The sequence below is a fragment of the Ophidiomyces ophidiicola genome (assembly GCF_022830035.1).
Source record: "Ophidiomyces ophidiicola strain CBS 122913 chromosome Unknown scaffold_31, whole genome shotgun sequence".
Lineage (NCBI taxonomy): Eukaryota > Fungi > Ascomycota > Eurotiomycetes > Onygenales > Onygenaceae > Ophidiomyces > Ophidiomyces ophidiicola.
In genome coordinates this window covers 225,050-250,226 of record NW_026054671.1, presented here as the reverse complement: position 1 = coordinate 250,226, position 25,177 = coordinate 225,050, and the positions used below count along the sequence as shown (strand labels likewise).

At 47.0% G+C, this 25,177-nt stretch overlaps 7 protein-coding genes across 7 annotated transcripts; 2 read left to right on the top strand and 5 right to left on the bottom strand.

Moving 5' to 3' along the window:
• Positions 1-1,523: 1,523 nt before the first annotated feature.
• On the bottom strand, positions 1,524-6,405 carry MDR1 (GTPase-activating protein; the record flags this gene model as incomplete). Its single annotated transcript, XM_049254794.1, has 5 exons — positions 1,524-2,399; positions 2,452-2,554; positions 2,609-4,162; positions 4,243-4,614; positions 4,703-6,405. The coding sequence occupies 5 exons, from the start codon at positions 6,403-6,405 to the stop codon at positions 1,524-1,526; spliced, it is 4,608 nt and encodes a 1,535-aa protein (XP_049106311.1).
• Positions 6,406-7,262: 857 nt separating this feature from the next.
• Positions 7,263-8,588, bottom strand: LOZ57_005766 (uncharacterized protein; the record flags this gene model as incomplete). The annotated part of the gene is made up of 1 exon (XM_049254793.1): positions 7,263-8,588. The coding sequence occupies one exon, from the start codon at positions 8,586-8,588 to the stop codon at positions 7,263-7,265; it is 1,326 nt and encodes a 441-aa protein (XP_049106310.1).
• Positions 8,589-9,767: 1,179 nt separating this feature from the next.
• Positions 9,768-10,880, top strand: LOZ57_005765 (uncharacterized protein; the record flags this gene model as incomplete). The annotated part of the gene is made up of 4 exons (XM_049254792.1): positions 9,768-9,893; positions 9,943-10,332; positions 10,396-10,501; positions 10,558-10,880. The coding sequence occupies 4 exons, from the start codon at positions 9,768-9,770 to the stop codon at positions 10,878-10,880; spliced, it is 945 nt and encodes a 314-aa protein (XP_049106309.1).
• A 1,303-nt stretch (positions 10,881-12,183) lies between these two features.
• LOZ57_005764 (uncharacterized protein) lies at positions 12,184-12,762 on the bottom strand (the record flags this gene model as incomplete). The annotated part of the gene is made up of 1 exon (XM_049254791.1): positions 12,184-12,762. The coding sequence occupies one exon, from the start codon at positions 12,760-12,762 to the stop codon at positions 12,184-12,186; it is 579 nt and encodes a 192-aa protein (XP_049106308.1).
• A 1,700-nt stretch (positions 12,763-14,462) lies between these two features.
• Positions 14,463-15,895, bottom strand: LOZ57_005763 (uncharacterized protein; the record flags this gene model as incomplete). Its single annotated transcript, XM_049254790.1, has 5 exons — positions 14,463-14,644; positions 14,696-14,861; positions 14,915-15,213; positions 15,263-15,591; positions 15,639-15,895. The coding sequence occupies 5 exons, from the start codon at positions 15,893-15,895 to the stop codon at positions 14,463-14,465; spliced, it is 1,233 nt and encodes a 410-aa protein (XP_049106307.1).
• Positions 15,896-17,930: 2,035 nt separating this feature from the next.
• Positions 17,931-19,579, top strand: LOZ57_005762 (uncharacterized protein; the record flags this gene model as incomplete). Its single annotated transcript, XM_049254789.1, has 2 exons — positions 17,931-18,235; positions 18,289-19,579. The coding sequence occupies 2 exons, from the start codon at positions 17,931-17,933 to the stop codon at positions 19,577-19,579; spliced, it is 1,596 nt and encodes a 531-aa protein (XP_049106306.1).
• Positions 19,580-19,949: 370 nt separating this feature from the next.
• On the bottom strand, positions 19,950-24,411 carry SPT6_1 (Transcription elongation factor spt6; the record flags this gene model as incomplete). The annotated part of the gene is made up of 4 exons (XM_049254788.1): positions 19,950-20,206; positions 20,268-23,937; positions 24,012-24,191; positions 24,241-24,411. The coding sequence occupies 4 exons, from the start codon at positions 24,409-24,411 to the stop codon at positions 19,950-19,952; spliced, it is 4,278 nt and encodes a 1,425-aa protein (XP_049106305.1).
• Positions 24,412-25,177: the final 766 nt, after the last annotated feature.

Sequence of the window (25,177 nt, the reverse complement as noted above, 5' to 3'; positions counted from 1 at the left end):
ATTATACTCTAGCACTGCAACTTACTCAACCATTTAAAGACGATTTAATCCAGGAATTGGCATGTGTCACGCCCGCACATCAAGCTTTATACTGGCTTAACGCGCAACACCTACATCGTGGATGTACACAAAGAAGAGGATGTATATGTGAAATTAGATTATTTGACTTCTTTGAAGGCTCGTGAATACAAGAAAGGTACATAATTTTGCTCACATCCACCAGCTTTCCTAGTTCTCTGTTGCCTTGAATTAACACATAGTCCAAATATGAAACACCTCAAGAGACACTGAATTCCCGAACCTTTTTACCATTCCCACCTTATTAGGAACAGCTGATACAATTAACTTGATAGATGCAGTCATTTCTGTGCTGATTATATTACCTATCAGTCTTCCCCCGAGAACCAACCGATTGGCTTCATACGGGCCTCCGAAGAACTTTCAGTCTCCTGTCTTACGTTGTCGTAGTCTATGATAATATGGAAATGTGTACTCGCAATAAATATTTTGGTGCCTTTTTTAAGCTGGTGTATTTACGGAGCTCTATATCCGGCGTGCTGTCAAGCAATTCTACCCACGTTTGAAATGACCCATCTGGGATAGGATGTGCATGCTGAATCCTTGGAGTTCTCTCAGAATTTCCAGATGGCATATGTTAGATGTTGATAGCCCCTATTTATCAACTACCCAGTCGCGATATACTCAACTGGACAGTTGATATTTCTCATCACAACCTATTCCTTGAAACCAAGAGAGCCAGAACCAACGTCTTATGGCCAATTTGGATGCTTATCGGTGTTTTATCAGCATATAACATTAATAAAATAAGGGGTTTAAATCAAATGCCTCAGAAATCCCTCGACAACTCCAGGTTATGTTGGGGTAGCCACGGCAATAGTAAAGAACAAAAGTATTCCACAAAGTTATCTTCTTTTAACGAAATTGAGAAGTGCAGGGGCATAACCTTAACCCAGCTATAAAGAAACCGGTTACATACAACATCGTTAAAGCGAGTAGTATGACCCTTATCACATATCCTTCCTTAGAAGGCGAATAATGGCATTTACGCGACTTTGGATTTCAGCGACTGATACCCCTCGATTGTGAGACCCGTACATTCTGGCCTATATCTATTACCTTTTGATGATGATATAAGGAAATATCTTACTCATACCCTCTCGTTACCGCTATATGATTCTCAGCACACCAGCGATATGTATGCCTGCGAACAGCCAAAGACGCTTACGCTAAGCTTAAATACATAAATATGGCCTCCAGAGGGCTTGGGGGAAAGCTAATAGTGAAGGATTGGAGGCGATTTTCAAGTGGCTGGGTGAGATGGAGTTTACCATGCAAAGGGTCCGAGAGGGAAGGCCTTAAAAGAAAGATTTTAGAAAGGAAGACAGAGTTGGTCTAGGTCAGAAATAAAATGAGCATATCTGTGTCAATATAGAATAAATAAATAATCCGGGTGATATTAGTTATACAAACTGGTCTTCCACATGAGTTCTTGTTTAGATCGATCAGTAAATGCGATCACATATATGCTCCTTTCCCCTTGGCGTCTTCTCCATTCTCCTGGCAAAAATACTTCGTACCCAATTTCCCATCACTTGAACATAGTATTTCGCCAAGCGCAACCATCTTTTCGGACTGGTCTTCCCCGCTGGTCTACTGACTCGAAAGACGTAGTATAGTACCACTGTCGCTAACACATTGAATCCAATATATGCCCATCCAAGGCAAAAGTTTCGCCATCGTTGGTTCCACGATATCTCGGAGCCAGCGAGAAACTGGTCGCCTGATGATAAGGAGCAGTATTCACAAGACTTAATGGCAGACGGGTTATAAAGCTGACCCGGAGCTCCAAGCGAAAAATATCGCTCCAGATATTGACCACATGTGATCCCTGGCGGGGGATCGAATATGGCAAGTTCATTGCGGGCGCAATGGACAACACGGCCATGGAGAACAGTCGCAGCTAGTCCACCAACGATATATGTGAGCGGAGAAACTCGCCACATGAAAATCCAAAATCCCGGGAGCGCCTTTGGGGTCTGAAGGACGCCATTGAACGTGAGCATTAAACTAAACAGGGTCGTGGCAATGCTTCCAGCCGTCTGGGCATCAGGTAACCCGGCAATCACCATTTGCGCAAAGGTGGAGGCAAAAATGAAAAACTGAACGGAATATATAACGAATAAGCCTTGCCGCTCGGAGGATTGATGGATACCAAAGACTGGATAATAAAGCGCAGCCCACACAATGACACCGAGGAATATTTGATACGGTATTTCAACAATCATATTGGCTATAATAAACGCTTGCCAGCTGTATACCCGAGAGGGGCGCTCACGAACTTCGAAAAGGCTCCGCTGGGTAACAAATCGAGGCATAATCTGCAAGTGTGTTAGTGCTGAACTTTGCAGACAACATGACTTGAGACTTTACCTGCTGCACCAGGGTGCTAAAAATTGTCATAAGCATAAAAATGGAGAATAAAGAATTTTGGAGGCCTGCTATAGATGAGTTTTGCATGTAAAAGGAAAATCCACTGTGATTAGACTGGTTAGCATCCGAATAAGTATTGATTAGGGAGGAAACATACATAAATACCGCCGCCATTGCTCCTAAAATCATCTTCCCCCAGATATATGACGGCGTTCTCCAATATTGCTGAAAAACACGAACGGTAACATAGTATACCTGATCTTTGAAAGGCATAGCGAATTTTCCAGATGCATCAGTTAGCTCTCCAGACGACCCCTTAGTTTTCATCTCTGCATGAATTTGATCGATTTTCTCTTGAATCCTTTTAGATTCTTCGCTTGCATTCCACACAGCTGGCCAGTCCTGCTTGGATGTGCCGCTTGGACCTGCCCCAACTATGTCGAGCATGTACTCAGCAGGATTATCATTAGGCCCACATGGCACCGCACCGTGGGCCTCAAAATAGTCAAGGAGAGTCCGAGAATTATCCCCGATGTCTCCAAAATATACCGTTTGGCCACCTTTAGCCAAAAACAAAAGTCTATCAAACTGTTGAAAAAGTATCGCCGAGGGTTGGTGTATTGTTGAAAGGACGGCTTGCCCATTGTCGGCCAATTTTCGTAGAAATGTAACTATAGACCACGAACTCTGCGAATCTAAACCCGAAGTTGGCTCATCTAGGAATAGGAGAAGAGCTGGTTTAGCGGCAAGTTCAACACCAATCGTCAGGAGTTTTCGTTGTTCAACATTCAGGCCTTCTCCAGGATTGCCCACAACGGCTTCACTGAACTCTTCCATGCTCAACATTTCGATCACCTTTTCAACATACGCATATTTCTCGGCTTTCGAAACGGATCTTGGTTGACGCAACATAGCAGAAAAGCGAAGTGCTTCACGGACGGTAGTTGTTTCTAGATGTAAATCCTGTTGCTGAACATAACCAGTTTTCCGCTGGAAGGATGCATCCAGGGGTTTACCATTCACAAACATGTCCCCAGTGATGACGCCAGTTGTTGTACGTTGCGCCAGCGCATCCAGCAATGTAGTTTTCCCAGCACCAGAAACACCCATCAGTGCGGTGAGAGTGCCAGGTTGTACCCATCCGGAAATATTATCCAGGAGCCGTCTAGGCTCTCCTTTGATGCTTATATCATAGACCACATTTCTCCAGGTAAATATGTCTTTTTGAGGAGGAATGACATTAGCGACTTTTTCTCCCGGATTATTCTCGTTTGTATTGAAATTAACCGGGTCTTCATGATCACGTTGCAGTACACTAGTGTCGTTTTCTTCATCTTGGTGTACTGTCTGTTTAGGTGCATAACCTCGTCGAAAGATCAGATATTCTGCAGTTGACTGATTCGAAAGATTGAATTCAGTGGCAAGAAAGTATAGGCCATAAAAAAAGAACATGAAGCCAAAAAGGATTCCCAAGTTTCTCCACAGGTGAGTATAGCTGTAACCATAGCTCGACTTAACCCAGCTGTCTCCTGAAACGGTTCTTTCACCAGGAACAGCACCAGCCACGGCACAGTCAAAATTGGTTCCAGTTCCATACGGAGGAACAAGCACAGAACAACCGTACCGCTGATTATGTATCTCGTTCACAAGAATGGCTTCAAATGCGTAGGCAACCGGGTTAATCCAGCTGATCCATTTGAACCAAGGATGCCTAGTGCGATATTAGATACCAAGTTTGGAAAAAAAAAACATGTGCTATTAAAAGCAACCAACAATGAAAAATTCACTCACATATAGGATCTTTGAATCGTAAACCCCGTATAAATAACAATGGCAAGGATCATAACACCTGCATAAGCTAGAGCCTGTGATACTGTTTTTGTGGCAGCAGCAAGCGTACGGAAAATAGCAGACATAACCAACATCGTTATGAACGTGAATAGAAAGAAAATAAAAAACTGAGCCGGCTCTCTTATGAGCCCTCCTAAAAAGTAAAGAATGACATTGAATACTGTAGCCATTACAAATTTAATGGGAATGTCGGCCACAACACCAGCCATGGCCTCTGCATATGCATGATAGAAGGCAAAGCTGACGTGCTTGGCAACAATTGGGCGCTGAACGTCTATGTCCAAGTCAGTATCTGCGCGAGTGTATATAATTCTAAAGTATCTTACATAGTCTAGATTCAATTAGTTAGCTAAGCCAGTCTAAATTTCAAAAGGTTATATTAAAGAGAAGTATTACTGACCCGTTGATTTCTGTGATGGACATTAAGCCATTTAAGAGAATAGCAAAGAACAAAATTGAACCCTTTGCAAAGAAGCTACTCGTGGTGTCCGGAGTCCCGAAAAAGATCGATCCAATGATCAGTGACATTACAACATGACTGATAATAGCCGCAACTGTGGACGCCTTTTCACCCCACATTCGTTGATACGCGCGTACCATGCATAGTTTGAGTTGCATAAAAATATTGACAGTGTATGGCGACTTCTTTGGAACATGTTTCGCCTGAGCTTGCTGATGAGCTTGACGTTGCTCAGCTAGGGCTTCGCTGACAATAGGATATTCTCCTTCGTTTCGTTGGATGGCATCTTGCAAGTCTATAAAAGCCCGAGACTTATGCCAATGCTGCTCAAATTCCAATGCAGTCCGGGGGACTTTTCCTTCGAACCCTTGTCGGGCTCTTCGTTCTTGTGGGTTAGTGACGGAAGTGAGGAAATCACCCGTGGTCTGTCGTGGAGGACAGAGCCATCCCATATCTTCAAAATACTGCCTCGCTAACTTTGCAGGCCCAAAGTATATTTGCCTCCCTTCGTACAATACAATCACCTTGTCGAACATATCATATATCGCTTGGCTGGCTTGGTAAATAGCAAGAACCTGCGTCATTCCGCCGACATGGGAACTTATCTTCAGGGCACGGGTGAATTCAAGAGCTGTTGCTGCATCAAGACCCCTGGTTGAATTGTCCCAGCACACCAGTTGTGATCCAGAGAGCGACAATTCAGCAATGCTGACTCGTTTTCTTTCCCCTCCACTCACCCCACGAACATAATCATCGCCGACTTTCGTGTTTCGTGTATGGCTCAATCCATAGATACTCATCACCACCTTCGTGATGTGCTTCACGAAAGTCTTCCTTGGGACACCCATAACTCTAACTGACGGAGTTCGAGCGGCAGCAGCAAATTCCAGGGTTTGACCTACTGTTAAGTGAGGAAAATGCTTTTCATCCTCCGCGCTATACGTTGCCTCTCCACGAAACTCTTTGCTGAAAATACGTTGGGGCACGCCGTTATAGTGAATGACAGAATCCTTCCCTTTCTTGAGACCAGCTAGTTCACCGCTAAGCGTTTTCAGGAGCGTAGAGCATCCACTTCCAGGTCGACCAAGCACGATCAACATTTCTCCGGCGCTCAACATGCCATTGAAATCATTAAGTATCACTCTCTCTGACTTTTTACCAAGATATTCACGCAGCCGGAGCGGAGCCATCAAGGGTGAGAGTACAGTACTCTGGTAGTGAACAGCACTTCCGGATCCTGAAACGCGGAGATTCTTGAATGTAACGCCTGTCCGGGGTTTTTTGATGCCGTCATCTTCCATTAACTTCATAAACATCCGAGCCCACTTGTAGAAATCAAACTCCGGCATTGTTGGGTTCAAAACTGGATCTCCAATCTCGACGCCCGCCAATGTATCACGCCTTTCTAGCTGAGTGCTATCGGCCCTCTGTCGACTGGGTGACCGTGACAGGATGGAAGCAACCTGAGCATTGTCGGCGCCATAATTATGCTCAGAAAGGGTTCTAATAGCTTCGTATATCGGTTCATTGCTCTCATCCGACGAAAGGTCAGAAGGTGGAGTACTAGGTGATTCAGGACGATGCTTTTCGTTAGGATGCTTGGAGTGTTCAGTCACAGCATCGGAAGGTGGAAAGGAGCTCATTGCAATCAAGCGCAGCGGCGAGGTGAGCGATGCGTAACGAGAATTTGCTCGCCACTGCTGCAGGTGGTAAGCAAGTTAAAGAAATACCATTGTAAACGTAGGCCTGAGATGCTAAACTGAGCTTCGATCCAGAGTGCCTGATACATTTGCGTAACATTAAGCTTCCCGAGCCCCATTGTTCCCATAGGTCGCATGTCGTCATCACGATTTTTGTATGGTTTAACGCAAAACTGTTTTCCGCGTCGCACAGCGTCAACTAGAAACTCAGCGAATGATGGGGTGGGAAGAAGGTTAGACGAGTTAATCGGTAGCACAAAGAGGAGTCATAATGCTCTTGCGGATGTCGGCTGTGAATGATATAAAGTCAATCTCTGCTGAGTCTCATAATATGGAGTTTGGTAAACACGCTCCTCAAAGCTCTAGATCTTCTACGGGCCGAAAGTACCGCCACAAAGTTCGTCTCGCCATAGGTCCGAATCTAAAGTTTCCAGCGCCAAATTACTATGGGTTGTATTTCACTATCAATTTCGAAAAGTGTAGGCTTTCTTATGAAAAATGCTCTGCCATACGACTAGTAGTCTCACGATGGCCCGTCGTGTCGTGACATCAATGAACAGTCGATGTTGACTTGGAGTGCTGAGTCAGCGGTTCTGGCGCCTTACTCGACTTGGCATTCCCGACGTCCTGACATCGCGGGTTGTGGCCGAATTCCTCGCTTCGCCTCGACGTCAGCGCCCCTTGATCCTAGAAAAACTGGATTGATGGAACTATTCTACAACATGAAGAATTTGGTGATACAGAAAGATACCAGGCTCAATATCTTAGGATGAACGAACAACACAAATCGACGATATGCATCAGTAATGATTTGCAGCAATCCAGGGCCTTGAGATGAGTACGTAAAACGTGGCGAGAACAAAAAGCAGTTTAAAAATAGGCCTCGGCATCTGCATCTTGAATCCGCCTATACCTAAAGATTTCCTCCTTTCCGCACCGCCGAGCCAACCGCTGTGCACAGTATCGTCGGTTCTCATACCAAGATGACGCCCAATCATAACCATTCGCATAGCAGACTCAGCGCTTTCGCTTAAGAGCACCGGAGCGTTAGCGACCGCGTCTTCAAGTGTTGTGGGGCCTCGGACCATGCTCGTAAACGCATCTATTCCAGCGCTATAGTTGACTGTCGCGTTTGTGCCGATCGTTCCCGCAATCGCGATTACAGGAATCCCACGTTTTTTCGCCCGCAGCGCGATTTCGCCAGGAATTTTCCCTTGAGGAGTTTGATAGTCTATGCCACCTTCAGCTGTGATCACAAGGTCGCATTCGCCGAACAGCTCCTCGATCCCGAAGTATTCCATAATTGCTTCGAATCTTGGGCGCAGTGTGCCTCCCATAAGCACAAATCCCGTTCCTAAACCCCCAGATGCTCCACCGCCAGGCATCATCGCGACACTTACTCCAATTGTGGCCTGTACAACTGCGGCATATGTCCCCAATGCCGTATCAAGCTGATCAACTTGAGCCGCTGTGGCCCCTTTTTGCGGCCCATATACCCGCGCAACTCCTTTAGGCCCACATAGAATGTTCTTCCAGTTGCAAAGCACGTTGATTTGAACTTCCTTTATTCGAGGGTGGATTCCAGAAAGGTCAATGCTTGCCAGATTCTTAAGACTTTCTCCGCCGTTTGCTCGACCCAACTCGGATCCGTCTCTGTTTAAGAATCGTGCCCCCAGAGCTTGACACATCCCGACCCCTCCATCGCTTGTTCCGGAGTCTCCGCAGCCAATTAGTACTCGCTCCGCGCCTTCGTCCAGAGAAGCTGCTATCAATTCTCCAACCCCATAAGATGTTGTTTTAGTTGGATCTCGTCTTCCTTTTGGGACCAGACGCAGCCCTGCAGCTTCGGCAATCTCTATGACAGCTGTGCGCGGCCCTATACCGCCAAGAAACCCATATGAAGCGCTAACGGGATCCCTGACAGGGCCGGTGACTGTCAATCGTTTATGCTCTCCTCCGGTTGCTCTGACAAGACCGCGAGCAAATCCTTCACCGCCATCAAATAATGGCACCTTTCGAATGATTGCGTCTGGGACGACACGCAAAATACCAGTTTCGATGCAATCTGCAGCAGCTCCAGGCTCAAGACTTTCCTTGAAACCACTTGGTGCAACTAGTATATTCATAACTCTTCTTTAAGGGGTACAAGGTTATTTGAAATAAAGAAAATCGCGGTAGATACGTTTTTCCAAACAATCACAAGATTAACAGGTAACAGCAGCATTTACAGTTGAGATTGCTCCCTCATGCATCCTTATATCATTTACTTTGAAAAGTCAAACTAAGATGCCCTTCACAAATATTGGCAGTCCACAAAGATCTGACTGACATGCCGAGCGTGAGATGATTGTGGCATTGGGGGGCTGTGTCGAGGTATTTCCGGTCGGCGTTTCGAGGTGCCTATTCCTCCTATGTCACCTCATGAATGCCCTTGGTTGACATCCTTGGCTCTTCGGCTTTCTGTGGACGTGATTGTGGAGCCACAAAAACGCCAGCAGTTGAGCTGCGTTGGATGATGTATGATGCGGTCAAGACCGTCAAGGGAGCGGTTCGACAAGAGAAATCCTTTCAGGTTGCCAGCTGAGCTGAGTTGGCTCCAGCGGCGTTTACGCCCAGCCGATGAGCCTTCATTCCCCGACTCCTTGGTGTTCCTGGGCGCCGCTTAAGAGGCTCTTGGAAAGAAGCAGTGGTCCAGGCACGCTAGACTGCGTCTGGAACTTCTGAAAGAAGTTTAGCGCGATCCTGTCCAAGCTTACCTTTCTGGTGGATCGAGATGATCGCCCGCTTACCTACTTAGTCGTGAAGGGTAACAGTGCACGCGACCGTGGCGCGGTCTCTACGAATTACCTTCACCGCCACAGCTCCGGTCGCATGTTGCGCTTGGCTGGCGCAAAATCTGCTGATTGACCTGTCGTGTCGAGCCGGCTTTCAGGCCCAATCGGTCGGCCCTACTTTCCGTTTCTATTTCTGGAGTTCTAAGTCCCCAATGTAAGGCGTTTCATTTCATCTTGGCTTACGGAAGGGTGTGGGCACACCTGAGGCTTTCGTTGACCAGCGCCCCAGATCTACATTGGTTGACTTACCGGGGCAGTGCAAGGATAACAAATTTATGAAACTCACCATCGACATATGTATATGCCTTACCTACCACAATACTACAAATATCCTTATAAACCCATAGTCAATTTAATTGGCATTTATCTTTCGTCATCATTTCCTACTAGCCTCTCTCTACCAAAAATTTTTTAACAATCAGTACCTGTGCACCCTCTACTCATCTGTCTTGCTTTCAACGCTGGGTAGCTATGTTTTCCCGGCTGCTTGAACCTCGCCCCAAGGGGTATAATCCGCCAACTGCTGGGAGCCCGCCAGACGTTGAACAGGGAGTTAGTGATCAAGAACAAGACGAGGAAGCAAAAGATGATAATCTGGTATGTCGAATGCTTGCTTTGGAGATTTGAAATACTGACGGTTGGATAGGTCACTTGGTCTGGACCAGACGACCCTGCCAATCCTCTGAATTGGTGTCGACGTAGAAAATGGGTCTGCACAATGATCATTGCCCTATTTGCTTTTGTTTCTCCTGTTTCTTCGACCATGTTAGCGCCTGCCCTGTCAGATATTTCCAGGGAATTTCGTATCACAAGTTCCATGGAACAGGCATTGGTTATGTCAATATTTCTTCTTGCATATGCCATAGGCCCATTTCTTCTGGGGCCTCTCTCCGAGATCTTTGGCCGTGTTGTTGTTTTACAGTGTGCAAATACAATATATTTGATATTCAACACGCTATGTGGGTTTGCAAGTTCCAAGTCACAAATCCTTGCCTTCAGGTTTTTAAGTGGTTTAGGTGGAAGTGCTCCGCAGACGGTACGTCCATTAGACCTTTACTTGTTATATTTACTCTTGTGCTAACTATACCTGTTTCTGTAGTTGAACGGAGGTATGCTAAGTGATTGCTGGCGTAAGGAGGAACGTGGTAAAGCGATTGCGATATATAGCTTTGCGCCGTTCATTGGACCTGTGATAGGCCCCATTGGTAGATTTCCAGTTACCTATTTCTTGTTTAGAACTTTTTCATTAACTGCCCTGTAGCTGGTGGGTACATTGCGCAGTACACCACATGGCGATGGATTTTCTGGTCGTCATCTATTTTCGATGCCGGTATCCAGATTCTTTCATTAATCTTCCTTTCCGAGACCTATGCTCCCAAAATCTTGCATGACAAGGCGAAAAAATTGCGCAAGGAGACTGGAAATCAAGACCTCCATACAGAATATGAAACTCCAGATCGAACGTTTTTACAAATCCTACGCAAGAATCTAGTAAGGCCGTTTATCATGCTGTTTACTCAGCCAGTGATTCAGGTCCTTGGTCTCTACCGAGCATATCTATATGGTTTGATGTATCTTGTGTAAGTTCTTCCCTATATGCCCTTAAAAAACTTGGAACTTTCTGATAAGTTTACGTAAAGCCTAGCTACCTTCCCTTTCGTGTGGGAGAAGACATACAATTTCTCGTCCGGAACAGCAAGTTTGCACTATATCTCCCTCGGAGTTGGTTTTATTATCGGACTTCAAATCTGTGCTCCGATAAATGACCGAGTAGGATCGATCCCTATCCCCTGTTCCCAGACCCAACTGACTCGACATAGGTGTATTGTGCTCTTAAGAAGAGATATTCCGATCCTGGCCGTCCAGAATTTCGCATTCCTCTTATGATACCAGGAGGCATCCTTGTTCCGATTGGCATCTTCATTTATGGTTGGACCACACATTATCGGACCCATTGGATCTTTCCCGACATTGGCTGTGCGATCTTTGCCACGGGGCTGATCATCGGTTTCCAATGCGTCCAATCATACGTTGTCGATGCGTATAGTAGGTACGCCGCCAGTGCGACTGGCGCCGTGGCATTTATGAGAACCATGGCGGGATTCGGGTTTCCGCTCTTCGGCAATCAGCTTTATGACAGATTGGGGCTTGGGTGGGGTAACAGTCTTCTTGGGTTTATTTCGGCGGTGCTAGGGCTCCTGGCGCCTTGGGGCTTGTGGAAGTTTGGGAGGAAACTGAGGGAGATAAGTGGATATTGTGCGGGGTGACCACCAGGATGCTGCTGTTAGGGTTGTATTTAGCGGTGTTGGCATTTGGCAAGCAACTGTCTTTTGAGAGTTTTTAAGAAAGTTACTTCGTAATATAGAATGCTACTGGATGAAGGAATGAAATAGTGGATAATACCAACCGTTCATGTCAAAAATTAGCCGACAGCACTCTTAACAGAATTACTCCGGCTTGGAACTGACACAGACCATCGCCAACTAGGTGCGGAGTAGTTATGGATCTAAAGTTGGGTTGGCTTCCGAAAACTTAGTCAAAGCACTGATCCCAACCCAAAACTCAAAGCAGACATCAGGAAATATTCGGCAGGCAAGACGATGGCGATACAAGGAGTTAGCTGCTAGGAGGGATGACGTGTTTTTCTGGAGTTGTTGAGAGCTATCAAGTGAGACGCCTGTGAGTCCATGGGAAAAATGCGACTCTGAATTCTCAGCACCAAGGAAAAGCTTCGGACCCCTTTCTTACTAACTAGTTACTTAATTTCTAGACACCTGCACAAAGAGAATCCATGCTTGTATATGCAGCAGTACATCACCAGGAAACCCACACTCGTGCCGGCTAAATTATACCCGCTTCAAGGAAAGCAGCCCAGAAACTTTCTACCTTACACAAGATGAACGTCGCTAAAGAACGGTGTGATGTGAAAATTGGCTTTATCGGGGGAGCTCCAGGCACCCAGCTGCTGATTTGGCAATGTCTCCCGCGAAGTGACAGTGCGAAAGAAATTCATCCGCCACCAAGTATCACGGGGGCTTTCGACATTGAACAAGGCTAGAGGAATTTGTGCCTTCGAGACCCAGAGCTGCGCCTTGCGGTCCAGATCTGTAGATGCTATAATGCCGTCGACAATTGGGTCGGTGATGAAGAAGTGGTCAAACGGCGCGCCCTGCTTGCGCACCTTGCTTGGATTATAGACAAATGCCTGGTAGGTGACATTGTTTGGGTTCACTTCGAACTCGAGGTAGGTTTGCGGATCATCTCGACCATGGTGGATAAAAGCTTCCATCACTTCATACATCCAAATGTCATCGTTGATACGTTGTTTGGGGTCGAAATAGAAGCTACGCTCCTCAAAGGCCTTAAAAGTTAATTGCAGAGTATTTGGCTCCCAGCATAGGTCAACGGCAGTCTGGGGAAACGGCGCTTGCTCAGGCACTGATTTGCTAAATCTTGCTGTGGCCATTTTGGGGCATCTAGGGACGTCGAGTGATGGCCGAGTAGGTGGAATATTTGCCGGCTTTGGAATCGCTGAAACGGCAACGGCTGCTGTCAGCAGAGAGAAGAGAAGAGAAAGGACATGCATTTTCGCTGGAAATGGTATAAGTATCTCTTTGGCAAAATGACCAGAGAAGATACCACGAGGAGCCTGCAAATGTAAAATCAGGGAACGCCGCTGCGGCGTTTTATAGCCATAGTTGATTCAGTGACCATGGCTCCTTCCATTACATTCACTCCGGGTCTTGGAACGACGGCTGGGCCCATCGAGGGAAGCAATTCGAATTCACTGTTGGACAGGCTTATCGATGCATCGAAGCAATGCGGGCCTAAGATTTTGGTGTCAGGGTATCATAGAAAATGTGACTCTGCCAGCCCAGATCCAGGTATACACCCAGCCTAGAGCTGACTGCTTGTTTGGCCCAAAAGCAGAGCCATGGTACAGATCTATGGAGATCTACGCATTCAAGCGCCGCCTTGACTGTTGTGCTAGGAGAATTTGGCTCTTGATTGACCAATTGACATTAGGGCGAGAAGCTGCCCCATAGTTCGTTGATCGCTAGGGTTTGCCTGTATGCCGTGCCCAGCTGAAGGTCCTTTTGACAAGCGTTGGACTCTTTTTTTTGGCATTCGAGAGCATAGCATCCGACCCATTATTAATGAAGTACTCGGAAAAATGCCTCATTCTAGGTCTGACTACATAAAACGAAACCCTTGCCGGCGGTCGAAATTGTACGCCGATGGCAAGGATTTGTTGTCCGTGCTATTATAGTATCAGCAATAGTATTGTGAAAGGGATTAGGATAAGGACGTCAAACAGCGCACCAGCATTGCATTTGGATAACGCAAAAATGCTCCCGGAACCGGTAACTGCCGGGTCCGCGATGGGTGTTTGCCACAGTACTCAGACGGGCATAGAATAAAAAGAATCAAGAATAAATGCCTGGGAAGTCATATAATGGAGGCAGGATTTGTCGCTGTTCTCCAACTACCCATCCCATACATAATCTAACCTTCCCGTTAGAATGATTAAATATTGGATTTCTGCCAGTTAGTTATGTTGTTACCCGACGGGTCAAAAACCGGCGCTTCCAGACCGATGCAGTCAGGGGGAGGCGGATAGTCAAAACCCAAATACCGCCGAGAATGGTTTATCCAAGACAAAGATCAGGGTTTGGGGATCGGCCTCACCGGGGCTACATTTAATAATGGAATGCTGAATCTATATTTTAGTATAAACGCATGCGCCAGGATGTTGCAGACATGCTTGGGCGTGGTGTTTTGAGACATAACTAGTTAACTAACTAGTTGCTAACCCCAGCCCTTATTCAAAGGGCAACTATTATTAGTTAAGGAAATTTGTCGGGCGGCAAACAAATGGAATATAGTTAGTTACTCTGTACTTTGCCAGGTAAGTAAGGGTATTTAGTCGCCGTACTCTATGATGTAGTTAAGTCTAGTTAGGAGCCAGAATATCTGTCAGTTGCTCACCCAGTCAGCTATTTTTCAAGCTGTCAACCGGGCAAGCCATTGTCAGTTACATCATGGCATTCTATTCCAGGTCGATCAAAATCGGCTTCAGCTATGCAAAAACCTCATGTATACCCGCATTTCTTTCATGTGATTGCAGGAAGAAAATACAATTAAGCCCATTCTTTACATCGTAGCCTAAGCTTCTCCCCCTCCTAGCCAGGGATCCTGTAACAGTTCCTTTGCTGTTGCCCGATCTTCAGGTAACCACGTCAGGGCTCTCCGAATAAAACGAAGGAAACCCGATTTATCCTCTAGTCGGCTCTCAAGGCTTTCCATAGTTCGGCCATATGGAATAGGTGCAAGCCCTAGCCATTCACCTAGGCATTTATTAGACAGAAAAATAAGAATAAAACGTTCATAGCCTGTACCTTTCTCATTCCAAAAGTCGGCCATTCTTTCTCGATTTTTTTCAAGAAATTTTCTTGGGGGCGGCCCAATCGCTGCAATCAATTGTGCGAGGTGTGCAGCATCGTAGAGGTCCCCATCATCGTCGCGTGCAGTGAATAGACTGCTCGGCTCGAGAAGATCCCAGGCCTGATGGTCAAACATTTTAGTATTGAAGGTATTACTGAATATAGGGAGCCTACCGTAAGCCCAACACTCCAAATATCAACAGGATAACTCCAACAGATATAAAGTAGAGTCTCAGGGGCTCGATACTCTAGTGGCATTATGTCACCAGCATGGGGCCCTGGCCCGATCCTAGCTTCACCAAAATCAGAGAGAAGCATCGGTCCTTCTTTAGGCCGCATGAGTCGTGAAATGTAAATGGTCCGACAAGACGAGACCTGCTTGCGTGGCACAGGTGATGAGAATTCTGCTTCTTCGAGCGTTTTTAACAGATTGTTATCATTCACTCCAAGGAGCAGATTTCCAGGGTGTACGTCTGCAGATATTAGTGTCCATGAATGGGCTCTAGAGGTAGAAAGCAATACCAGTGTGAACAGCCTCGCCGTGGGTATGCAAAAAATCCAAGGCTTTAAGGAGTTCAAAAATAGCACCTTTGACGAATCTCTCATCGAAGCCATCCGGTTGAAAGACTACTTTCATAGCTTGCAAACTCATCTGCGCAACTTCAAAAACAAGTGTAATATGCGTGCCACATGGACCATCTATCGTGAAGGAGTCGAAAATTAATCGAATATTGACCCGATGTTTACGTGAGTTGTTTCTAACACGGTCTTCAACATGAGCGTAAAAGGGTAGCTCGCGGTGAGAGAGTGAAGAATTGACATAGATTTTCAGTGAAACGTATTGGTGGTCTCTGTGAGAGTTAGATAAATATTGTGGCCTGCAAGTCTGTTTAATTACCGCAAATCTCGAGCAAGCCAAATCGTGGAAGAAGAACCGAAACCAAGCTTCGCAATGATTTGATAGCGTTCTTGAAATATTTCACCTAGCTGAACAGGGTAAAACCGATCAGCTTTATAGTTAGGTATTTCCTCTTCCTCGATGAGGCGATCGGCTGGGATAGTTTGGAACCCATCTTTGGGTAGCACTCGTGGTTTTTCTGGGCTGTTAGCCGTCGTGGAGGAGAGACTTTTGAAGGAAGTGGCAGCTGCAGGCATCACCCTTAGTGAACAGCCAGCTCTTAATCGAATACCGGCCGGAATTGCTATCCGTTGATAGAAGTTGAAAATCACCGATTTCCTCATGATGTAAAGGCACTTTGTCTCCAAACGCGAGTAGTTATGGGGTTTGGGCGTTTTTTATTAAATCACATAAGATCGGCACAGCAGCTGACTGATTTCATAGTTGGCCTCCAGTTAAGAGGCGATAACGGATAAACTGGCTGTAGAACAGATTCCTGAGGTAGAACTGGAGTCCAAAAATGCTAGGTCACGGGTTTTCGCGCCCAGGGGCACTATGATCTGAGTGGCATTAGCTCTTAATCAACAGGTAGTGATTTAAATACAGCGACATCCGCGGGTTTACGCGTTACAACGAGTGGGTTTCAACTCGTCAACCCATTCATTTAGTTAATAACTTGATAGTCACAATTATCCTGTACTTCTCAATGGTTTCTAAGGTCTGCTCCAAACTACAACAAGCTCTGCTGTTGCCTGTGACGGCAATTATTCCGATACTACTGATGGGGACCCTGAATGCCTTTGGGAGCCGTCGTTCAGTCACCTGTCTTGAAAGTTAGTTAATTATCAACCCGCAATATTCGAACATATTCTGTTTCAGCTCAAAAAGTCGACGGATACTTTGAACTTTGGCGTCAGTTCGCCTTGCAAATTGACCTGTTTGGGCGGCGTGATCATAAAACCAAAGAGAATGTTCATATTGCCGTTGGCATCTTGGGAATGGTCAAAACGGATCGCAAGATCCAAGTAAACCAGGAATTTATTTTCGATATCCTTCCGCCTCCATGGTCGTGAACTCTTTCTTCTCTCTCTCTTGGCCGTCTGGGAAAACATATATTGGCAAGCTTGAACGACACTGACCGACTAGGCCTCTTGAGCCAGCTCAGAGAAAAAGGGCAAAAGGTCAAAGTTGTGGGATTGACTAGCCTTATCATCCAACACGCCGTCCCGTCCTATGACAGTACGCTCACTACATGATATAGTTATGCATGCATGCACTTGAAATGCCACGTCTAAAAGCCAACAAACCCACAATTAGCTCATTTAGCTCACTTGCATCGAAAACGGACTGGGGATGAAGGTAAGGTCGTCTCTCTTACCGTCACAAAACGCTAACTAGATAAATGTAGGCCTGTCTGATTGGGCCAGCGATAACAAGCCAAGTGCGGCGTGTAGAGCACACAGATGTTGTATCCCAAAGCTGTGGTTACTACTACCCAAAGGAACTACCCGGACTCCGTAATTAGGGCCACTGACTAAGTACACCAATCTAGTTCGCCTTTGGGGGCACATGTGAGTGGCGGGCACCACAGCCGGGTTAGGCTCTAAACTCGAGAAATAGGCTGAGCGACGCAAGGCCATACGCTAGCAAGGCAACAATGGGACCAGCTGTCGCCCACGTCTCTGAGCCTCTGCTTCGTGTGGTTTTATCAGATCAGATGTATTACTCTGTACGGAGTACATCGGGTTGAATCCGATGACCCCGCCACCCCGGCTATTTAAGGTTAACTAGCCACAGCTGGAGAGCCGGGTCACATGCGCCGCTAGCCCTACTGCCGGCCAATCATGGCCGCTAGAAAGACCCGGTGGTGGCCCGAACCACGCTCAAGCCGCACACGTCACCTATGGATAAAACGAGCCCGTCCGTGGCCGTTTGTGATTCCAACACCTTCTCGTTTCATTATTATTGCTCTTCCTGTTCTCGTGAGGTACACATATCCCTCGCCGCCAGACTGTCGTTCTTTCTTGACTGATTTCGTGGATCGTTTGTCCGATGAACTCTAGACCCTATCACTTCATTTGCGGAATCTCTTTGATCATCGGCCTCTCTCCTGGATAACCACTAACGTGCGCTGGGCGGACAACGGGCCAACATCTGCGCGCTAGACAGCGCTGTTTTCCCCTTTAATTCTTCCGCTGTTGCATGTCGTAAATCGAGTGGATTTATTTTCTCTCCGTTCGCCCCTATCTGTGATAGCCTAGCCACTGGAACCTTTCCCTGGACTTCGCCATCATGCCTGACCACAGTCGTGCTGGAGATGGCAAGAAGACTGTTTCTCGAAAATCCGTCAAACGTGACGCAGATCGACTGCAGACACTTCTATACTCCTCACCTACCAGCCTTGCTGCCCGGAATAATGCCCTAGATCTTTCCGATATCTCGCAGAGCGCCTCTAGGTCCGCTTCTCGAAACGTCTCACGCAATGTTTCTCGAAATATCTCTCGGGTCCAATCTCGAGAAGAGTCTCGTGTTCCAAGCAGAGAGCAATCTGATGATGAATTAGAAACCGGCAGTGAGAGCGGCGAAACTAGCCTAAGGTATTTTGCCGCAGCAGCACCGTCCAGAAATTTACCAACTCATCTCATTTCAGTACCGTATCCTTTGACGAGCGGCTCGGCGAGATCTCGGAATCTGGCGCTAACATAGACCGATCTTTACCTGGTCTAATTGAAGATCTTGTCGACCGCAAACACGACAGCCTTCGATATCGCGAAGAAAACTTGTTAGCATATTCGCGCATCCTTGCCCACCATTATGCCGCAGAAGAGTTAGAAGACCATGTGGATGATCTGCTCATAGTTTTTATGCAGAGCATCCAACAAGAGTCCTCCGAAAAAGAGACAGTACTGGCTCTCAGGTCGGCCTCTCTGACTGCCGTGACATCACTGGATGGTGCTATTTACAGCCGGGTGAGCAGCCTGGTGAAACAGAAAATTACTGGCGCTTCTTCATTGCCAGTTAAAGTTGCCGCCCTCCGTTGCTTAGGTGCATGTACATACTTTGGTGGGGCGGGGGAAGAAGAGATCATTGACGAGCTGGAATTTTTGATTGAAATTGTCACGTCGAACGGCCATTTCGCTGATGCCCCAGATGACCCAGAAATAGTTGTCACTGCATTGCAAGAATGGGGCCTCCTCGCCACACGAGCAGAAAGTCTAGAAGAGTTGAGCGAGGATGCAGTGGAAGCGTTTGCTGACCAGCTCGAAAACAGCGACACAGATGTACAGGTCGCTGCCGGTCAAAACATCGCCCTCCTCTATGAACGAAGCTTTTCGACTCTAAGGGAAGACGACGAACTTAATGAACGTGACCTACAGATATCTCTTGACGACATATCCAAAGCCGACTACAAAGACGACAACGGCACTCTCCTCGTGCAGCACTATAAACCATACCACGACACCCCCAAAATCGAGCAAAAAGTCCGCCATCTGTCCAACGTCTCCGGCCAGCGCGCCAGCAAGAAGTCCAAGCGCTCGCTCCATATGCACTTCGATGCGATCCTAACCACTATCGAGAACCCCTGCCACGGCCCACGCTACGGAAAGCTTATGGAGAACGAGAAAAGTGAAAGCTACGGCGAGCGCACACAGGTGAAATTCCGCCGCTTCGCCCCCCTCAATGTCAACAGATGGTGGAAATGGATGCGACTAGTCGCCCTGCAGCGACTTCTGGAAGGCGGTGTGATTGAGCATTTGCAAGCCGGTAGCCCCGCGATCACTAACAATTTACCGGGACTGTCCATGGAAGCTCCTCCTCCTGTGAAGCGCCCAAAGCAGACGCGAAGCAAGGGGAAGGAAAAGAGAGCTGTGGACCCGATGAAGGCTCCAAGTGGTAGGAGTGGAGAAATGGAGATGTTATTTGATACCTTGCACGTCTGATCTTGGTTCAACCAGTGGTATTTTGTTAGAATGCTATTGTTTTGGTGCCCATGACTGAAGTACAGCTTCTGGGAGTTAGATGGATCGGATGGGAAAAGTCATGTTATCACATCAGCATTTGGGCTACTGTCGATATCGAAAGCTTTGGAGTTTACAGGGGTACCTTTAGAGCCTTTTTATTGATAAAATAACATTATCCATATTTCATATCCGCCTCAAAGCCCTTTGGGGCCAAATGAAAAAAAGGGGGTAATTTTCTGCACCAAACAAAACCAACCCGATATCGCCTGCATCTAAAAAAAAATCCGCAAAAACATATCACAGTAAATATCAATCGTAAAAGTACATGCACACAGCCAACGGAACTACTTCATCTTCGAGCCTTCTTTCCAGTCAGCATATTAGTATACATCATCTTGAATCCATTGCATAATGCCGTCATGTCGGGATATGGGTTCCGTTGAAGTTCGTATCCCTGGGGTATCACCTTCACCGGCCAACTGTTCATTGATGCGTTTTGTCCCGCTTTGAAGCAGAGGTGAAAGTAGCCTGGGTGTTTGGAGTCGATGCAGAAGGCGTAGGTGGACCGGGTAGGATTTGCGGTGGTGTAGGTGGTTAACCAGCGTTCTATTAGTCGTTAATATATATATCACAATGTCACCGTGAGATAGGGAATGTATGCACATACCAGTAGCGTCTTTCGAGCCAGTTTGGTACTTCTCATGTAATACCATGTCATCGACCTTTCTAGCCATGGCCTTGACATGATTTACAATCAACTCGTCAAGATCGCTGTATGAATACTTTCCACCAATACTGAGAATCCTGCCAACGGAAAATTCATTGTCCTTATCAAGCTCCAGAACATCAATATGCTGGTATACGCCGTCTGACACCTTCCATGTAACCGCCAGATGATCAGGGCCTTTCGAGGAAGGTCTGATGACGGTGTCACCGCGACTTTGCGAAGCAAGAAATTCTTCAGCTTGAGGACCATTGAATGGCCTAAAAAGAGGGTGTTTGATGACCCGTAGGGCACGGCTGTTGCTCTTCGTTTCCTCTTTCATCGTGTCTTGATCACGCTGTTCCTGTCTATCATCCCATTCCTCAGGGAGGCGATCAAAGTCTCTCCGGTAAGGTCGATTTACCTGGTCTTCGCGAAGAGAAGCATTGGCGACGAAGTTCTTACGGTTCAAGTATAGTATTTTTGCCGGAACCGTTTGGTGGATAGAGTACAGAGTTCGAATTGGAATGTCATAGCGGTCTGTTAGTTCCACCTCAGGAACGAGAACGTCGACACCACAGTCAAGTTTGCCATCGATATGGTCATCTGTGATCCTTTTAATAGTTATTGGTATGACCATGCCTTCAGTCAAAGTGTCAGGAGTCTCGCCAGTAAGCATAGTGAATATTGCGTCTGTGCTAAGGAAGACAAATTGTTTTCGCAGTTCTTCGTATGGCTGTTGTAGTTCGGCACGAATAGTCTCAAGAGTGGCACGTTTTCTCTGGTTGAGATTTTTCTCTAGTTGTTCGGCATACTCTTCAAGAATAAGATCGTTGACTTTCTCTTGAGCGTCTTCCTTGACGAGCTTTCTTACAATAGCTCCAGGGCCGTTCTCGTCAGTTTCAGCCTTGATGTCTTCTTCATCAAGTTCAAGTGCATCGGCAGCCATCTTCCGACCAATATCATAATCTTCTGGATGTACACGGGTATTATCCAAATAATCAGTATCAGGATCAGCAGTGTCATAGTCAATATAAAGGAAACTAGCACAATTGTTCCACACTTTTACGCCCATAGCAGGGTATTGAGCATTAACACCGAGAAGCTCCATTCTGTTGTTTACCACACCGCCATTCATGTTAATAATTTTTAGTAGCTGTGAGGCTTTTCGGGGGCCAAGACCGCATACGTAGGTGAGAAGATTGGCTGTACACTGGTCATGAACAGCTTCATTTATGTCCACGCCGCACAGGTTAACCATGTCAACTAAAGCGCTCTCAAGCTGTTTTAGGAGTTTCTCTTGAGAGATGAGCTGTTGGCCAGGTTTGAATTGAATCGATACTATATCTCGGCCAAGCGAGGCGTATTCTTTCATCGGATTTTGGAGATATTTGGCGAGGGCAACACAATAAATACTGAGGTGAGCAAGGCCTGGATGTTCCGACCTGGCCTTCTCGCTGGTGTGATATAACCTTGCAACTTCGTCGTTAACAATGACTACATCGAGAAGATCGCTCACTTCCTCGTCGTTGTCATTAGTATATGGAGAGCTGCGCAAATTCTTTGCGTCAATGAGCTCCGTTAGCTGCCTGCAAAGCTTGCGAGTTTCAGGCGACATCCCCGAAACGCCAATCACATCAGGTCTGCGCCGTTCAACAAGCTCAATAAAAGGCTCGACATCTCTGCCATCAGCGATCATTCTGTCTGGATCGCCAAGAGCAAGATCGGCAAACTTGCCATTCTCCAAAACACGACCATCCTCCTCTACCCAAGCCCAGTAAATTGGATCTTTGCCGATTGTGCCATTGCCGGTCGATAAAGCGAGCACACGAGGAATAGTTCCAAGCATCATGCCTTTGGGTTTGTATGGAGCTTGGTCGAGTCGCAAGGAGAAAGCTTCGCGGCACTCTTTGCCAACATGGTTCTCGCACTCTGTCTTGATATTCTCCTTGACACCACGAGTCATTATCCTTTCTAATTTGCCGAGCGCCATGTCAAGGACTTCTTTTCTCGCTTTATTCCAGGCATCGGCCACTTCACTAAAATTGTCGGATTGAATGTCACGATAGAGCCGTTTTTTATAGCTATCGAAATTCTGAAATCGGACTTTAACCTCAACTAAACCTTCTTCTTCGGCATTTAGCATTCGTAAAAATAGTTCAGGGCGTCGTGCAATGTCAGGGAGCTGCTGATTCCTTAGGTACTTAAACTCATAATACGGGTGGTGTTCGTCGATCTTTTTGAGTCCCTTCTCGGTTCTGAAGCAGTCGATAACACCATTCATATAAAAGGCTTGTCTCAACTCCTTCCGTACTTTTGGGCTCATCGTCAGCTCCTCGGCAAACATTGCCTTGGCCGCTTTGAGGGCGTGAGAACCATTGGCAAAGTTGGTGTCGATATGACCATCAGCCATATCTTCCGGGAGTTCAGTCGGGTCGTCGGTATGATGTCTCTTTGCTTCTTTCATGGCATTCTGGGCAAATCCGTCAGGCGTAATTCCGAATGCACGAACGAGGCCATATGCTTTGCTGTTGCGAATTCTTTCAAAAAATGTCTTGGTAGCTGCTTTTCGACGATGGCTGATCGTCCCGTTTTCTCCATTTCCGTTGACCAACGAGACATCTTTAAGCTGGGATGAATATTCAAAGTAGAGGTAGTCCTGAATATCCTGTAGCTCCTCCATGGTGATTGCGGCTGGTAACATCTGTTCAAACACTTCATCTTGTACATTTGAAATAGTTCGAAGATTGTCATACGTTCGCTGAAGGATATTTCTTTTGTCAACAAGGGCCCGAAACTTGAGGTCATACTCGAAAATATCCCACAAGTCGGTCATATTTAACAACTTTTCGGCCCGGATAACGTAGTCTTGACCGTCAGCGTTTGATTCTCCGGGCGACACCGGCACTTTCGCTGTATGGATAAGATAGTCCTTTCGATGTTGAAAAATGAACGGCACTTCCCAATCATCGGTGACCATGAACTCGAGCACCTTGATGACCGCTTTTTGAAACGGCTCTTTTAACTCTTTGTCCAACCGTTTTTTCAACAGCATAATATTAGAGATCCAGAGAGCCTCTTCCTTAAATTGATCCTCGGAGAGAATAACATGCTTGTAGGGCTTCCTTGCGATTTGATAACGTTCTGGCTCATCAGTAAAGCGAATCAAGTTATCTTCCTCTGTCATCATCTTTTCAGCGAGTTGAGATGGCTCAAAAACATCTTTCAAATCAAGCGGCTTTTCTTCGTCTCTACGATCCTCCTCTTCCTCTTCTCCTTCCATCTCAAGGGCGAACATATAATCGGTTCCGTCTCCAAATGCGGCGCGCATGTCATCGAGAGCAGCTTCATCCAAGCCAGTGGCTTCGGTGACACCAAGTCCAGATATTCCTTTTCTAGCCGGGCGGGCAATTTCTTCATCATCCCGCATACGTTCGTGCTCTTCATCTGAAAAGACGTCCTCTTCAATGAAGTCATCTAGATCATCTTGAAGCCCCCTTCGATCCCGAGCACCTGCACGATACCGGTCAACCTCTTCTTCTTCCTCGTCAGAATTGAATATATCGTTGATTCCCCGGGAGACACCCCGTTCCCGGTCGCCTTTATGGCCACGCTTTAATCGCTTGAATTTTGACTGAGAGGGAAGGAAGAGCAGAATTAGCCACGATGAATAGCTACAAAAAAAATCACAAGGAGATTTCAAGTTACCTCTTGAGAAACAGGTGCTTCAAAGTCTGGGTTATTCTCCCCGATCAGGTATATGTCCTCCTCATCGAGGTCTTCATCGTCAAGAGTGCGTTCTTCGCGGCGTCGCTTTTTCTTTTCTCGTCGCCTTCCAGATCGGTCCTCTTCCTCTTCATCTTCGTCAACGATAAAGCCCTCGCGAACCTAGCGATGTCAGCTTCGGGAGAACCGTGCCTAGACATGAAAGCCTTACAGCACGCGCCGCGTCCTCGTCCTCATCCTCTTCCTCATCGCTAGAGTCGTCATAGCCACCATTTTGGCCCTCTTGACGTCCAGCTACTTCGCCTGTCTCAGCATCGTAGTCTTCGTCATTTTCCTCGTCATCCAACAAGGCCTCGTTTTCTAAAAGGTCGGCGGCGCTCATTCTGGGGAGTGGAGGGCCGGGTGAAATTCAAACAGGATGTCGCACGTCCCCGAGCCAAGATGCACACGGCAGCCGTCACGCTGAAAAGCGAAGGTTAGCAGAGAGAAGAAGCAAAACCAACTGTTCAAAAAATTCCCTTGCGCCTCTTCGCTCCTGGTGAGGTCAAGCTGGACTGGAACCAGCGGCGGCGCCATCCCCGAAGCGGCATAAGCGGCTTATGTAATGACAATGTGGCTTATTAGTGGCTGAAGCTTTGCACCAGCCATATTTCCCGTGACTGACTTAGTCAGCACTTCAAGTCACACGTGATGTCATTTGTCCGGTCCAAATTCGCGTCTTTTTTCGCCTTTCGAGACAAAAACTGAGAGTTGGCGAGGCGTAAAGTCTAGAAGCACGGGCGTTGTGGCGAGTCGTTAGCCGGCCAGCGCTGCAGCATGTGTTTGGCTTTCCGGGCTCTCTCCCACGGATCGGCTCAGGCCTGCATCACCAACGATAAGCTGAGACGCCGTCGTCGCTGCCCTGGCATCTTCCTATGACTCTTAGAGGCTGCTCTCCGTATATCGAGTGGATGGCAGGGCATGGCTGTGCCCAGCGACCGCGACACCACGCCCAGGGCTGGTTTGGCGCCCGCTGCGAGCGCCAATCGCCGTGTGTAGCCAGCCCGGCTGGCGTAGACTGCTAATCATCTGTCTTACAACGCCGCCCTCCAATCTGGGGGCGATTCGCACCTGGTCGCGCTGCGCCGGCCCGCAGAGCCCACCCGGCA